General features: G+C 36.2%; 1 protein-coding gene across 6 annotated transcripts in view; it reads right to left on the bottom strand.

The window, feature by feature from the left end:
- SATB1 (SATB homeobox 1) overlaps positions 1 to 17,649 on the bottom strand; it is a 99,798-nt gene that overhangs the window by 18,415 nt on the left and 63,734 nt on the right. For all 6 annotated transcript variants that reach the window (XM_030933413.1, XM_030933421.1, XM_030933418.1 and 3 more), the window contains one exon: positions 14,718 to 14,873. In XM_030933413.1, the coding sequence (XP_030789273.1) occupies positions 14,718 to 14,873 (156 nt within the window). The remainder of the gene's footprint in view (positions 1 to 14,717; positions 14,874 to 17,649) is intronic.

Raw genomic sequence — 17,649 nt, 5'->3', positions numbered from 1 at the left:
TTGAAAGACCCAAATCTTGTGATTCACAAGTAGGCATTAAAAAAGGCAAGCATAAATATTTCTAGAAGCATCATGTGGGTCTCAGTGACAATGACCGGGTTATAATTTTACCAATAAAAGGAGACAAGGGAGACTGGGGCTTTGCACAGACTGTCTCAATCACTCCTCTGATCACATTTTACATCTGGGGAAAGCAAGCTCAGAGAAGGCTCCAGGGGAGAATGGCAGCAGTGAAGCATGACCCTTTTCCGTCCTTATGAGCCCACTCCAGTGCCTCTTCCCACTGTCCCACACTGACTCCCTTTGGAATCGTTTGGCATTTGTGAGAGTAATATTGGGAGCTGATTAAAATTTACTTCTGAATCATTCTATCCTTCTACAAAGAATTCCTGAGTGCCATCTATATGCTAGTCATTGTGTAGGCTAACAGGAAATGTGGGGACAAAACTTCTTGTCCAGTGAGGTAAGAACCACTTAAACTTCAAGTTTAAGTAGATACTAAAGGTATAGTTAGTTCAATTGCAAAAAAAATGTCTAATCTAAAGGCAAAAGCATTCTCTCACAAAGTCCTACAGCACTGTATATGGGCATGCGAATATCAGAGAAAAGTTTGTAAGATTTCTGTTTTGGTGGTTGTTTTAAATGTCACTGCATCATTGTTACCTCTGTTTACATGCTTTGGAGTGAAGGATGCTTGAAAAGCAAGCATACCAAAAAGCAATAAACAAAAAAGTAAATGTTTCTCAGGTTAATTTGAGAATCCCTTGGCTCATGTGATAAAATACATATATATATTTTTCCTCTACAAAACTTATCTAATCATTGATCTTATCTCTTTTGTGCCATGGACCCTTCCAGGAGTCTGGTAAAGCCCATGGATGCCTTTTCAGAACAGCGTTTTTATGTGCCTGAAATAAAATACATAAGATTACAAACAAAACCAATTATACTGAAATACAGCTATCAAAAATTTGTGATACAGTAATATATATACTTCTTTATTAACACACTAAATAACGAGGGTTAGCAACAGATCTAATAACTACTGTAATTTTATAGTGATGGGCATAAATGATATTTTAAGATATCTAGAACAACATAATAGGATATGAAAATATTTTGTGATTTTTTTTAATGGTGACAAATTCATAGGTATTGCTACTGTGATTTGTCGCCTATATTGATAATTGAGTAAAATGCCAACTTTCAGTAAGAAGAGGTTAGAGAAAATAAAGTCATTTTTTTCATCCAAGTTCATGGTTCCCTGGGGGAGAAGGTGGGCCAAGGTTAAGAACCCCTAAATGGGAGGCCCTTCCTCTTACCCACACAAACGTGTGTGTGTGTGTATACAAACATAGCTATCAAATATATATATGTATGTATATATGTACACATGTATGTATAGACACACTTCAAATACTGTTCCAGAACTATCTCCTGTAAGTTCTTAATATGTTAGAAAATCTTAGTATTTACGGATTTGTGAAACAAATTTCTTTCTTTTTTTTTTTTTTTTGGCCACTAAAGGACCATGCCTCTTAGAGATGGGTTAGAGAAAAACAGTCACTACCACAGGGGTTCCTAGACTGTGTCCTTAGCAGCCCCAGATTTCCATTACAGGTGTTTCACAAGTACCGCGTTGTGTATGTGTAGAGTAAAGGGCTGATGAGAAGGTCCCTGCCCCCATTCAATCCTCAGATCAAAATGGAGAAAACTTTCATCTGATTTATGTAATTCAGTTCTGAATGAGATTAATTAAATGATGGTTCTACAGCTTACAATTTTTTGGTTTACAATTGCACTAGCACATATATACCTCATTGTTTTCTTGGTCCTGTTACAAATGCAGAGATTGGGCTTACGATTTCTGAATAAAGCATCTAAATTCTTACGGGGTTATTAGCATCATATCATCCAAGTAATTTTAAAGGTAAATAAGATTAGCAGAGTATCCTTTCAGAAATGTCTATCTGCCAGGAGAACACCAAGTTTTTCCAAAGACACAAGGGTTTTCCAAATAGAAGGAGATAAGGTAGTAGGACAGATACAGGATAGAGACAGGATACGGAATGGAAGAGTGGCATGAGCACTGGATGTGTGGGTGGGTAGGGTGGGGGAGGGGAGTGACTCTGCAAATGCTAGAAAACCAGCAGTGATCAAACACCAGTCCCTGCTCTCTCATCACTGCTTCTCAAAAAGCACATGGCTTTACAGTTTTTGTCTGTCTAACTAGATGCCTTCTGCCTTGTCCTCCAGTCTAATAGAAGATCAAAGAAGGCGAGTAGAAAAGATGGTAAGGGGGGAGACAGGTAGAAAATAATTGAGCACATAACCATCTCATAACTTTATATTATATGTGGCTCAGCGCTAATTTGCTCAGAAATACAAGCATAAACTTCTGTTTAGAAATTAAGCTTGATGGATACGGCTTTCGTCCTTATGGTTATCCAGGGTCCAAGCTATTTAGTCTCTTTAATCAAAATACTAAAATAAAATCACTACCCATTAGGCTATTACCCTTCCCCCAATCTCCAAACATACAAGCAAAAATTAATTGCAAGCCAGGAAGAAAGAAGGTAATTTAGACAGTAACAGCTTGGCATGGACTGAGCTAGATTTCCAAATAGCATTTGTCTGTTTGTGAATGTATATTTTATTTACAACCTTCACTTCCTTGACCTTGTTAAAAGTAATTTATTTTTACCTAATCTGCATTTCATTTAAACAACCAAATACTTCATCAATGAACCAGTCAAGTAACACCCATGACAAGTAGCACTCCTGGTGGTACCATAAGTAAAATGGGTAAACATTTAAAGGAGACATTTGGGGATGGACACATCTCAGCAGCTATTAAATGCTACAGGTACCAATTTATAAACTTGCAAAAATGGATTTCAAGTTATTCTCTCAAATGAACTGTCACTCCCTGCTTCCTTTTCCTTTGTGTTTACTCTCTATCTCCCTAATCTCTTCCAAATCTGTGATTTCTCATCAACTGAGTATTCTCACATTGCCCTGTTTTTCCCTCTTTAATGTGCTATTCAAGTTTTTAATGTGCCAGAAAAAAACTTCTATTCATCAATCAATCAATCAAAAGACCAGCTAAGGGTAGACCTTCAGGCATCAATTGAAAAGCAAACAAAAAAACAGACATATTTAAAGAGGAAAGTCTTTAGCAACCTTCAAATCATATCATGCTAGCAATCACCACCCCACCACATATTAAACCAAGCCCATTCCCCAATGGAATTCAGCTCATCTCACACTCTGCTAGGTCTCTGTATGACAAAAGGGAGAGTGCTCTGTCATCTATCAACAAGTCTCAGATGAAGAAAGTATATCAATCATGAGTTCAACTCACACCATATAACATGGAGTTCATATACTGGATTCTAACAATTGATTCTACCCATTATATGCCACCCGTAAATAACCCTTCTTGGCTCTAGACCCCAAAATATCACTTTTCTGCCTATCCCTCAAACTAAGCCCTTCCATTATTCAAAATCTTACCTTCTGTTTCCCAGACTGGAACACCTGTCAGCAGTCTTCAATCAAAATAGCATCCTCTGTCATATTTGTGTACCTGTTTCAGTCACAAACACACAGACCTAGAACTTCAAGGGACATTAGATATAATACGACCCAACCTATTTTACTTTCCTGAAGGGGAAGTTCAATGTCTGAGAGGTTAAACGACTTGCCTGGGGCTACACAGCAGGTTAGCAGTGGAACTGGGACTACCACTCTTTCCAATTCCCAATGTTTTCCATGAATGACGCAATTCATGTACAAGTTGTTAGGTAAAACATCAGTGAGTTTACAAATTAGCTACTATTACCTTATTTCTATAATATGTAGAAAATCAGGAGCCATGCCCTTTAATTCCTTTCAGCTTGGGCTACCCTGTACATGATATTGATGACTTCAGCAATGATGAAGTGAGTCCAGAAGAAAATAACAAAGAACATTAAAAGGAATCAGTTTTCCTTTCTGTACGTTTTCATGAGGATATGAGACCACCAGAGAATAGCGATTGCAGAGTGACTGAGGGTGGTGGGTTGAGTTGGGGCAAGATAAAGCTTGTAACACTTCTATTGACTCTTCAGCTGTGACTTGTTAACAGACAAATGGAAAATGTCTCCTTATTAGACAGGGACCTAGAAGGGTCCATAAATAAACAATTTTCTTTGAAACGCGGGATTCTTGTAGTCTAATGAAATTTAATGAAAAGATGTGCTCTTTCTTTGTACTCAGAATATTGATCTTGTTAAGCTCCATATACACAACAGCATCCGTAATGAAGCAACTTTTTTCTCCCTCTCTTTTCTGTTCCCTTTTGTATCAACAGGTATGCCAGGCAAAGAAAACAAATACACAAAAATGTTTGCAAACATGAAAAACTAGGGGATAATTTTTTATCTTGCAAGTGAAATCTTTCATTAGCAAAGGAACAATTCAGGACTCCTTTTAATGGTGAGCTCCACCAGTGACTGCAAAATGTGATTCAATTTGCATGCTGGCTTATCCCTAACATACCTTCAAGTAGCTGTGCAAAAATCCTTCAGGCTTATTAAAGCAAGGGCATTAGCAATGAAACCATAAACTTTATTTACCTCCAATTTTCTTATTTCTTGAGACTCATCCCACACAACTATGCTTTGAATAGCAAACCCCCATTTGGGAATCCTAAAATACAAGTGACTACAGCAGGGATGGGTTCATCTCACTGATTAGCAATGGGTATTTTTACTTCTGTGTTAAGAAGGATTCTGAGTTGATATCTGTACTCATCAGGAGAGTGCTGTGATATGGAATTGAATCAAATCTTCTACAATAACTGCACATCTTGTAAAATGATTACAGAGGTAGATTAAGATTGGGGAAACAAATGACCTAAATTAGATGGAAGAAGAGTTCTAACTAAAAGGCAAAGTCAGTACTTTATCTTCCCTTTAAAGTGATATTTAGGCCAAAAGAAACTATGAATAGGAAGAAAAAATATCAGATTTTAAAGTTGAAAGTTATCATGGAGTAAACCCAAAACACATGGAAAATAAATAGCCAGACTAAGTGGGAAGAAAATTCAAAAAAAAAACTAGGAAGCAAAAATTATACAAGGAAGAAAAAGAAACACAACATGAGGAAACTACTAAGCAAGAGGGAAAATGAGTAAGCAAAAAAAAAAACCCAAAACCCACTATTCTTTGGGAAAGTACACCTCTCAGTTGGATAACAGGAATCACCACCACCACCATTCTAAGAAGTTTCCAAGCTAGGTTCATAACTGAAGTCATGAAACAAAAATAAAGATACAAAGAAAAAGAGTGTATTTTATTTGGAGTTAAAAGATACTTAAGTAGGTTCTATCTATGTTTTAAATGGTCTCTAAAGTAGATTGCTGTGATCTGGCTCCGAGAGGTATGATTGTAAAGCACTACTTATCCTATTTCCTCCTCCGCTCTTAGCCTTAGTTTTCCACCAGCTTATCTGCCTTCTTACGGATCCAATTTTTTACAGGGGGATTCTTCTGAGACTGGTGATAACTTTAGCCTTAAACAGTTACCTACTGTGCCTGCATTTTGCCAGGTTATCTCCAATTTCTATAAAAACAGAATCCTCAGGGTTTCCAACTCTGCCTTTCAAATCAATTACACAAATCCGCAAATGTCTCCATGAAATAAAGTTCCTAACTGGGGCCATTTTTGCTTTTTGATTGTCTGGTATCTGACTATAAAGCCTAAAGTAACAACTTTGCATTAAAAGAAAATAAGAAAAACTGTCCTTTAGAAAACTACTTATGTCCAGTCTTAGAAATTCTTTGAGAATTTAGGTTCAAATAAACAGTTTAACACTGAAAACATAATAGGGCATAGAATCGAGGGACATTAGGCACCCTACCCATCCCCCCCAAAAAAACTTACGGAAAAAAATGAAAAGCCCAATACTGAATACAATCTTTTACCCATTTGAATCTTGGTAAAAGTATAAAAATGGAATTTGATGAAGATTTTCATAAAATAACCTAGAAAAAACTAGACAACTCCATTTTTCTAGACACAATTTCTTCTGATCGTATTTTATTTTTATTTAAGAATATCTTACACACACATACATATCCCAACCCTTAAAAAAAAGGGGGGCCTGAAATTTTAGTTACACCACATGTGGTTTTCATTTGTGAAAAATGAACAAGCTGTTTGTGGTTAAACTGTCTAATCGCCTGTTATCAATCTAGCACTGCATTCAAGATTTACAGGATACATCAGCTTCTGTGCCACATTAGCTGTAAAGGGGGGGGGGGGGAGGAAAAAGGAGGAGGAGAGAGTTTATCCTGAGGAATAATATTTCCAATGCAGCCACACTTGCACTACATCTGGTTGTGCTGGTAGCGGCAGTTAAATTGAAATATTTCACAGCGTGTGTCAGAAACATGCAGAATGGTAATTATGACAGATCTGATTAAGCCGGAGTGCCACAAGCTCCCTGGCCAGCGCCGGTTGTGCAGGTGTGACCTTGTGCGTGCCTGCGTGTGTAAATAAAATTAATTACAAGCGAGAGGGTGAAGGCTTCAGTGACATCACAAAGCGGAGAAACTCCCAAGGGGGAGACCTAATGGAATATTTTCCCTCAGTCTAATAATACAGTTCATATTGACTTGAGGTAATTAGTGGGATCATTAAAGCAGTTTTCCCGGCGTATTTGGCTGCCTGATCAGATTAGTGAAAATGTTCTTCAGAACAAGCCCTGTGTGGTCTGCCAGAGAGGAGGAAATAAAAAGCAACAAAGCATATTTTGGAATGATAAGCAGCGCTGGACTTTTACTATAGCAAAAAATCTCTACTTTTCTCTGGAGCCGACAGATCTAACTCTCTTGTCCATTTTAATTCTTCTATCCAACTTGTGTATTCTTATACACGTTCTGAACTACTTCTTTCATTTCCCCTTTCCCTCTGTTAAATCAGACTGCTTTACCACTAAGAGCCATCCCCAACTCCCCAACAAATCTCTTCTAAACAAGGCAATTTTAAAATTGGGAAAAAGTATCTTAAATGACTGCTGTACTGTTAACTGACAATATGGGACAACTGAGAGAGGCAAAAAAAAAAAAAAAAGAATAAGAAAAAAAAAAAAAACCCAAACAGGGAAAGGAATACCACTTAAGATTCACCTGCTACACAAAAGATTCCTCTCTTACGTAACACATAACAGATTTAAATATTTATTCAAATTTGGACCTCAAAATGGGTTTAGCATAGGACAAAGTTGGGGCATGCATTCTTCCTGCTGAACAGCAAACAGAGGCCTCATCAAGAAAAGGGCCATTTGTTTGAAAATACTCTATTGAGCATGCTCTACCTTGCCACTGGAATATGCCAAGCACTGTCACAGATGGCAGGCTCTGACAGTTCCCATCCGTAGCGTCGATACTCGACAGTTCAGCACAAGATCAGTGACATTCTGTCTCATTAGAACCACGCTAATTATCACAGCTAGTTTCAGGGGAAACCATGTGTTGCAATGGTCAATTTGAAGGAGTCTGTGCATCAACAAACTGGTAATAAGGATCAGACACCTTATTATATGACAGCATGCTGCCTATGATCTGATTTACGGAATCAGAGGCACTGAGGCGGCCGAGGAGGCTGGCAGTTTATGAAACAGTGTGTTTAAACCCAATTCCTGAAGCATCCTGGTTGAAAAGGGAATTGTTACAAAAAAATACACAAAGGCAACTGGAATAGTTGAATCACAAAATCAAAGGATAAGAGGTTTTCTATTAACATACAACAGAAGTAGATTAAGACTGAGGGAAAAAAAATCATCAATTTGACAATTGCCTGCTGATTCCATAAATGGTTCGGAACTTCTATTTTTACGTGGTATGTAATTATAAATTATAGAGTACTTGTATGTCTACTAATCTCTAAAATATAGATACATATTTTTAAATGGGTGGTCTATGGTTTGTGTCATTCTGCCAAGCAAATGGGTTGCATATCTAAAAGCATAACAAGTATACTTAGAAAAATGAGTAATCTCTAAGGTTACTTTTTAAGATACCATCGATATTATTGGCAGGGCAGAAAATTTCTACATTAGATTCATTTTACTAACATAAGTTCTTCCATTCCTCTCTCAGCACCTTTCATTGATGTGAAATTTTAATGGTACAGTTTCTTCCAGAGCTATTTTTCTATTGTCATTTAGTATAAATGCATTTTCATAGCTCATTCATTTCACAGGGTGTTTATTTTCATTTCTCATGTGAGGAGAAAAGGAAGATAAAGTTAAAATAAAACCTACCTTCATTATCAAAAACATAAAAGACAACTACTGAGACTTTTAAGAAAAAACACTTCTGTCTTCTAACTTGGTAGATTGTTAAAGGATTCTATCAGTGTTATAGTTGTGTGATAAGTTTAACTGAATGACACTCAGTTTTAAGATTAATTCCTGATAGGAGTGAAACCTTGTTGATTTGCTGTTTCCCCTACTTTCAGGAGTACCCACCCGAACCTGTCCTGAAGAACTAACTCTTCAACTGACAAAGCTGAAAATAGAAGAGCTTCCAAAAAGAGAAAACGTTAGAGAATATTCTTAGTTTACACTTTTCAGCTTACACTAACATTTTAGGACAAAAAGTGCTCTCATATTAAAGCAGGTTCTATGAATATATAGTTGGCATAGCCGTGCTTCAGAACATGTATGCTGGATTGCTGTAAAGGGACCACTCTTGCAGTGACCTTCTTTGTGATTCCTCACATGATGAACCTCCTTAAAGCTGGCTCAATATTCACAAATTAATTCTCTTCAAATCTGGTCTAAAAATTTTCTTATGACATCTTCTAAAGATGGAGAAATGAGGCTTAATGAGTTATGTCTATATTTGTAACAGTTAAGCTTATTAAGTGGGTCGAAGAGAAAATAAATTTGACTTTCAGTTAATTCTAAATTTATGGGAAAAAGGTGAAAATTTTAAATTATTTCAAAGAAGCAACACGATCTTCTGGTTCATTTTTTAAAAAGTAGATAATACCAACAAGTATCTAGGGGATAAATCACCCCTTGATACAACTTTTTAGCCAAAAATATGATAGGTAAGCAACTGTTCTATTTAAGAATTCTGGACCTCGTTGATCAAATCCTAGATATACTAAAACATACATACTTATTTGTAGAAGGCAGAAATCTGAAAAGAACGCATATTCAGATCCACAAACTCAATTAGCTCTTAAAAAATCATATACAATCACGTACCTTCAAACTATTAGATTATGTCAATATTTAAAGCCATTAATTTTAATAGACCTGTTTGGCATTCAACTAGAAATACAAAAATACGTCAACGTTTTAGAAAACTGAATCCATATGAATTCCCAACATTAAGATGTAAGAGATTTTTATAAATGGCTACTAATATAGAACACCTTAAATAGGAGACTGATGAATTCCATATCCTTCTTACTCAAGAATGGAGCACAGGGACCTCCAAAGATCTGTGTTAAACTTAACACCGGCAGACTGCTGAGATGCAGGGACCACACTCTGGACTGTCTTACGTGTCTTCTTGTTCTCCCCACAAATACTTCTCTTGCCTCCTCCTCTTCCAGGCAAGTGGGTCCAGGGAAACAGAAGCTGTATCCACCTCAGGGTGTCCACTACACATTTAGATGGAGAACATGCAAAGGGGCAGTTCTCTCCTTAGCAAGCGAATGAAGAAGGCTTCGTTTGCCCAAGAGAAGGGGCTCTTAGGCCACAATGTGAAGATCCCACAGACTGCTACAAAAGGATGTAGCACTGGGAATAAAAGAAACCATGATTCTCAAATCTGCAGGGCCTGCTGTGTGCCTTAAATAGGAGGCCACACAGGTGAACTCCTGTCGCAGCAAAGTCTGTTACGTGAACATTCCAAAAGAATGAATCAGCACAGAGTTAAAAACTGAAGTGTAATTTAATTCTAACAAGAATAAAAGATGCCTTTACTAGCACGCTAGCATACAGAATGCAATGTCAATGGTTCCATGATTTTATTCCTGGATTTTGTCACTATAGCTCTATTTTCAGCAATGAAAATTACATTTTTAGCCCTATTTCTAGCCCCAGTGATTTGTTATATATGTCTTACTTGCATTTAAGATATCCATTACTGTGTGAGAATTTCCAAACCAAAAGGTCAGAATGATGTTTTCTTCACCTATAAACCTAAGGAAAACGGAGGTATTCTTTTTCTCTCTTTCTTCCTTGTTTTCCCCTCTCTCTCATCCTAGGGGCCATGAATCTCAATGAGAAACAAAAGCGACTGAAAAGTAGATGAAAGAAAAGGCTTTAAATTATTTGGTCTCTTCTACTAGCCATGTTATTTTTGCAAAGTCAGAAATGCCTTTTTTTTTAGTATTAAAAACATACCTATTAATCAGCCAAAGTTGTAGCAGCCAGAAAGTACTACAACTCACAGACTGCAAAATATTATATCAAAAGTGTATTAGTCAAATAGAATTTTCATCGGCTAGTTGCTTTACCCAAAATAAATACACTGTTCAATAAAACACTAAAGGAAATTATTTTCTAAGCACAAGTGATGACGCAGTGTGGTTCTGTGAAAGCCCTTTACTGTCTTACCGCACTATGTATCTGCAAGCTCCACCTATGCAAACATGAAAATCAATGTAACAATTCAGTGTACAAGGCAAGGCCTACGGTGCTGCTAATGTCCCCTTGCTGGACACACACCTTAAGTCTCAGAGCTCTCAAGGGGTTTGCTGTGGAATAAAATTAGATTCCAACATCTGCCACCATTAAGGAAAAAATTCCATTTCCATCTCCCATATGAAAACACTATAACCAATGAACAGTAACTGAACCTTGATACCGTGATAGTTATTACCCAAATCAACTATTTTTTTTAAACAGTAAAATTAGCAAATTCTGCTCTCATAATTATTTGAATGTTATCAGACTAAATGTTTGATAAAATTCCAATATGATTCACTTGGAAAAACTGCTGCTTATTTGAATAACCAGAATATAAAGTGTATTCATTTGTAGCTATTCACATTATGTTTAAAGCATATCATCTTTTTAAAGTTTGCATTAGCCTGCTTTCCTAACCAAGCACAAAAAGTAGCCTACCTTCAGTTTTTACTTGCATATTTTATTCAGACATTTCTATTAGAGTTAAAAACAATTCCATATCTATTATTCATTGAAGAGAAGAGACAATACATGTGAAATGGCGGAATCCACATGAGCTGGTTTCTTTTACAGAAAATACTTTGTGCATTAGTCACTACAGAGCACGCTTTACCTTTTAAAATTGAAGGTATTTATGATACATAAATACATGATAAATAAATCTCTTATCCATGTGGAGGACTGAACCTCTTGCTTAGCACATTATGAAACATTACCATTTGGGTACAGTGCTATATAATTTAAAAGCTCTAGTATGTGCCTTCTATGTTAAAATAATCCTGGGCTAAAAAGTTAAAATTTCCCAATATTATAGCACCTATGACACAATCTGGATCAGAGTTGGCCTCCTTTGACTCCTCCACCCTGTACACCCACCTCCATAAGGTATGATAGAGCCTGGATTCTCAAGGCTCTGTGTAAGAACCTTGTGTGGTAAGAACCTTGTGTTCAACGAATATGTCAATGAAGAAAGGAAAGCCCTCATTGTCTGCACTATCAATAAGACCACTATCCCTAATTCCTCTTCCCCAGATCAGGGTAGTATTTCAGTGATGATGCTGCTGCCTTGAACCCTGAAGACAATCTAAAATAGGAGAAATGAAGAGAATTTGGAGTTGGTTGTACATTTATTAGTTAAGAAACTCTCATGTGTAAAATTAAGAAAATAAGAGCTCACAGGGTTACTAAATTAATGCAGATAATCTATAATGTATGATAGGGTCTAGCACAAAGAACATGACGGTTAAGTCAACCCAGACAACCAGGGCAAGACACAGAAGCAGAGGTAGATGGGCTGAGACAGAAGAGACTCTTGTGTTCTTCTGGCTTCACACACATTTTGTCTTGGGGAACTGCTGCCTCATTTTGGCAAGCCCTGGCACACACGTGAGGTCTAAATATCTATTTTAGAAGTGCAACATTTTGACCATTAAAAATGTCAGTCTGATTTGAAGTTTTTGTTGTTGTTGTTCGTTTTTCTGTTTCCTTCACAAAATATCATAGCATGAGAACAGAACCTAAGCAAACGGCCACTTTTCCTTATTAAATCGGGTTTGTTAGTGATACACACAGGTTTAGGACTAATTTTTTAAGCAATCATCAATCAACATATTTTCATAAACAGGGTAGTGCTAACATTAAACTGAACAACTAAGACAAGACTACAAAAATGCTGTACTAGGACGTTAGAGCAAATGAGAAGTTGAGAATAACTATCCAAGGGAATAAAGTTAATAGTTTGCTTGATTCCCATAGCCCACAATTGGCCCCTTTGATTTTCTCTCAAACAGTAATGAGTAATCAGCTAAAAGCTTTGGGGGTTTTGGGAAACACACCATCACAGAAGATGCTTGGAATTTGCTTATTTACATTGCTGACATAGAGACCCATGAGGAGCTGTGTAGGAGAGGGTACAAAGAGCAGGGCTGTTTAAAACGGCTTAGAACATCACCTACATGACATTATTAGCCAATTGCTGCTACTGTCCAAATAGCTGCAAAATCAGTACTGAGCCCAAGTTGGGGAGAACCTGGGGTATCATTTAAAAGGATGAAGTCAAAGATAGCAAAGGAACTATGAATCAAAAGGAATCAGAAAGGAAAATGATGGCAGGGGGTGGGGGTAGACTGAATTAAATGACAGGTGATAGACAACTAAATATGGTTATTAAAAAGTTATAATATTAATTTTTGTTTTAAAGCTAACCTTTACTATAATGATACATGTCCAGTTTCTCCATTTTGGAGATTTAGGGAAAGTGGCTTTTGTAGAAATGCAGTCTGATTATTACTGATGACTGGACAGGTCAGAAAAAAAAATGTAGAATCAGAAAGAAAGGCAAGATAATATATATTTAAATATGAGATCCTCATCATAATTAGGCTAAAGAGCCAAAACAAGAATGTGTGGGGTGAGCAAGTAGGTGGAGGGGGGGTAAAGTGAGACCAGGACATTTCTCTTTCACGCATAGTCTTGGCATGTAAATGAAGACGTCGGAAGAAGCACACAGGTTTAAAGCGGCTCTAACATTCTATCATAATTAGAAACATTTCAAGAGCCCTGTAATTTCCAATCAAAATTACAGTAATTTCCGATATACAAGCCATGATTCATGATAGAATTTTACATTCCATGAGAGATTACGGTGGCCTGATGTATGACACGCTGAGTACAGCACTAACATAAACAATTCAGTTTAATGTTTAAACAGCACTTGATGTTTAGAATCTCACAATAAAAGAAACATATTATTGTAGAAATTATCACTTTGACAGTGATTGAAGGGTAGGCAGGCATGTGGCCTATAAAGCTATAATTTTTACAGTCCACAGCTTGAGTTTAATCATTTTTGTATAACATTTCCAAGATATCCCTTAAGTATTTCATCAAGCCTATAACTTAAACAAGAACAACATTCTTCTAAAGCAAAACTCCTGTCAAGTAACACTATAAATGTCAATAGGGTAAAACTTCAGGAAAATCTGAAAAGATTATTATGTTACAAATATATCGGATTATAAACACTCCCACAATTGTGCATTTTATCAGAAGTTGACAACAGCCAGGCTGTTTTAGGATTCATTAATGATAATGAAAATATACTTGTGTAAAATTTAAAGTTGTTAAAATCTTACCTGGAGTCCCTATTTGCCTCTAAATCTCACCTTGACAGTGTTATCAAATCCTTTTTCAAAGGGGAAAAGAGTTTAGTGTTCTTCTCGTCCTTTAAAAAGTATTCTTGGCTTTGGAGAAGGGTTAATAGATAACTAAGTTTGTTCATGTAGATGATTCCACTTTTGATTAATATGAATTATTAATATATGACAATTATCCTGATAAAAGACTATACAATCTATCCTTTTTTATTTAGTTTGGTAGAAATTTACAACTTTTCCAATTCAAGTCTATTCAGCTGTAATTCAGAGTTGGACAACTTGTAATCAATCTGTGTGTCTTGTATACTCCACAGAAAAATTAAAATCATTAATATGCAAAGAGATATGTTTGTGTGTCAGTTTGTCTTAATAAGTGCATTTAATAGTTGCAGACAGCTGAGTTAAGAGGCAACTATTCTCACCACTAGTCCACCAATGTCACATTAGATGGCTGAATTGGAACAGAACAAACTGTATAGAGTTTTGTAGCATTTTAGTAGGAAAAAACATCAAGATCATCTAAGCAATAATGAAATAATAGTAATTCAGGTTATGTATTCTATACAATAGACCGGACTGAGAAACTGACTATCCATTATGATATCCTTCTGAAAATACCTATTAGCTGACTTGGGGATTTACCGTAAAATCCTTGGTCTGGGGAGTGGCTACTGGAAAAAAAAAAAAAAAACCAAGTGCCTATAACCTAAATTTGAATATTGTTTCATTTTAGAGCTCTAGAAATAATCCTAGACATAGAGGCCTCTCCGTGATGAAGTTCATATTGAAAATAGACACTCCTTTTAATGAAAACTCCACAGGCAACACAGATAAACATTCTCAATGCCTAACAGAGGGTCTTACCTGGCTTTTGGTTGCTGCAACCTTTGCAAACAGTGCTTGAGACACTTTAGCGCGCTTCATTTCCTGCTGAATCTCATCATAAATGGAAGCATTAATGTTCATGGTATTGTTCTCTGGTTTCCCATTCCTCTCAGTGGCAATAGTAGCTGTTTTCACCTACAAAACATTTTGAACATGGCTGTCATTTTTCATTGGCTAAATTGTTTTGAAGCTTCTCAGGCTCAGCATCCAAACTGGACACTGTTGCTCCTTTTATGATCAAGGTGATCAACAGTGCAGTCATTCAACATTAGTTATTGCCCTGAGATCAGATTGTTTAAGTTAAGGAAGTCACACTGTCACAGGTGATTGCATCTGTAATATGACAGCAACTGCCAGCTGACAACCAGGAATTATAATGCCATAAAGTAAGTTTTCTGGAAAACGAAATAGTTTCAAAGACTTGAAAACCCTAAACTAATTGTCTCCCAATTACCTTCCATTGCGATCCTAACAAAGGAAATTCACAATTAAAATCATAATGCACAGTGCTGTATCTTCACTGGGTGCCCGGTGCCTAATAGACAATTGCATCACTAATAGCTATTACATACTATGGCCTTTTTAATTTTAGACTATTTTTATGCATTTTCCTCTTATGTTTCATTTTAAAAATCTTCCATAACAAAGCCATTTGCAGAACTGCATATTTAAATCTTCTATCCATCCATGAAGCAGGTAGAGTGCCTTGCTTAATTATCATAAAGGCTGGTTGCATTTTACACGTGCATGTCCAAGCTGTTCTGTGTAATTATTTCATCTTTTCCTGGCACCCCTGTATATAACTATTTCCTTTTGACTTGTGAAACCACACAATAAGATAATGTTTCACAATATTTAATAAAATATTACTGTAAGCATCACAAAATATATAATCAGTGACTTTACTAATATATTCAAAAAGTACAATCTTGAGTGAAAAATCAGTATCAATGCCTTTAGTAATAAGCAGATATCTGCAGTAAAATGCCACAAAATTTCAGGAGGTGAAATCAAATCTCAACTTCAAAATGTACTGATACTATCACTCATTTTTAAAACTCCAAATTTATTTTTTATTACACAGTAGTATGAACTAGCCTGGAAAATTTACATAAAAACCATGTAGCTGATTTTTTACTGGGAAACTGATGACAATATAAATGAAAAATTACTACAGATACAAAACCATGTTTCTTCCAGCAAACTAATCCCTTAAGGACCTCATCTCTTTGGTTACTTAACAGAACTCAGGTTTCTATCCTCTAGAAACTTATCATCCTGGACAATTTCTCACATAAACCATGAAAACAGAAAATGAAGTACCCTGTAGAATAAACAAAGGATTTTTTTTTTTTTTTTGGCATTAAATGATATAGCCTTTGAGTCAAGCTGCAGGACTTTGAGATTTATTTTACTCTGTTCCTAAAATATTCAGTGATTCAATTCTCCGTACTTAAAGCATAAATAGGAGACCCCTTTAAAATGTGCCTGCTGAATCCTAAGTTCTAGCCAATTAGCAAAATAATTCACCTCTTGCTTATCTTGAGACAGTTGGTAGATGCTTCCACCACGATACCACCTTTCCAAGCATTGAAAAGATAATGCTGGGAAATAGTTGGCCCGCAGGCCTGAAGAGGACACAGCAGGTAAGGCAGGACAGGTGACCAAAGGTGGGGCCTCATCCGCTTCCTCTCCCGAGTTCCCCTTCTAGCTTTGCCACTCTAGTAAGCAAGGGCACTCATAGAGATGTATTAATGACTGGAGGCCACTAGAACACATACAGGGCTTTGAAGCAATAATCTGCTAAACACCACTTTAAGAGCCAGAAGAGTTAACGCATTACCATAAATTGCCTACAAAGTTGCTTTGGTGAGATTGGAAACTTTGCTCTGGGGTGGTCTTGCTTTGAGGCAAAGGGATAGATTTGATCACCCCATGGGGTCCCTTTTAATACCTATTTTTCTCACTGCTTAAATGAAAGGGAAAAGAAAAGCCATTTCAATCATTTTGAAAATTGAATGTTATGGAAATGGGGGCACCAAGTCCAGTGCACTGAAGAAACGTATCCTTGGTAGTGATCTGCTAAGCAATAGTTAAAAGAACAGACTTTGGAAAGTTGGTCTTTCGATCTGTTTTTACAATAATTTTCATTATTTTGTAAAAATGATGTTTTAAGAATTTATCTTTGAGGTGTGTTATAATCATTTGTTTCAACCCTGTGACTTTGTTTCTAAAAACTTCTTTGGTTAATTTTTTTTACTATAAAGCAATTACAATCAAGCACCAATTCTAAATTATTTTAAAAAAATCATTTCCTAGCAGCCAACACAATCAAAAGTGAAAAAGAAATATACAAGAAATGTTTTTTTTTTTTTTAAATGAATGTGAGGGTAAAACTTTAATGATTACAAAATTAGAAAGTATCTCTGTATTACTCACTTTAAAATATTTAGGAAAGCTCTTCTTTACCATCTAGTTGGCCCAGATAGGCATTTTATCATAGATAAGCTATTAGAATTCTAGAATCACATTTTTTTTCCTAAACACAAGCTATTGCTTAAGGGAAACTGACTTGGACAGCTTTTCAGAAATATGAAAGCTGAATTTTTCCCCAGGTAAAAATGGAAACAAAAATCTTTTATACCTCACTCTACTAAGTACTATTTTAGCTCAGTACAAAAAAAATCTTCTTTAATCCTGGTTTAGCTTTTAATATTATATCACACATTAAAATTCATAAAGTAGTTCATTCCAGGCAAAACAAACTACTGTTCAGCTCTTCTCCGCAAATAGCACAGGAGGTAAAATAAATGCAGTTGCTTTCAGAATAGCTTTTATCAAGGTAGGGTGTACTACTCCATTATTAAGGCGGCGCCGGGGAAGTCGTTAAGAATTGGAGCTTCTACTATTT

The sequence above is a fragment of the Rhinopithecus roxellana genome, chromosome 1 (assembly GCF_007565055.1).
Source record: "Rhinopithecus roxellana isolate Shanxi Qingling chromosome 1, ASM756505v1, whole genome shotgun sequence".
Classification (NCBI taxonomy): Eukaryota; Metazoa; Chordata; class Mammalia; order Primates; family Cercopithecidae; genus Rhinopithecus; species Rhinopithecus roxellana.
This window is presented reverse-complemented; position numbering and strand designations above follow the sequence as displayed.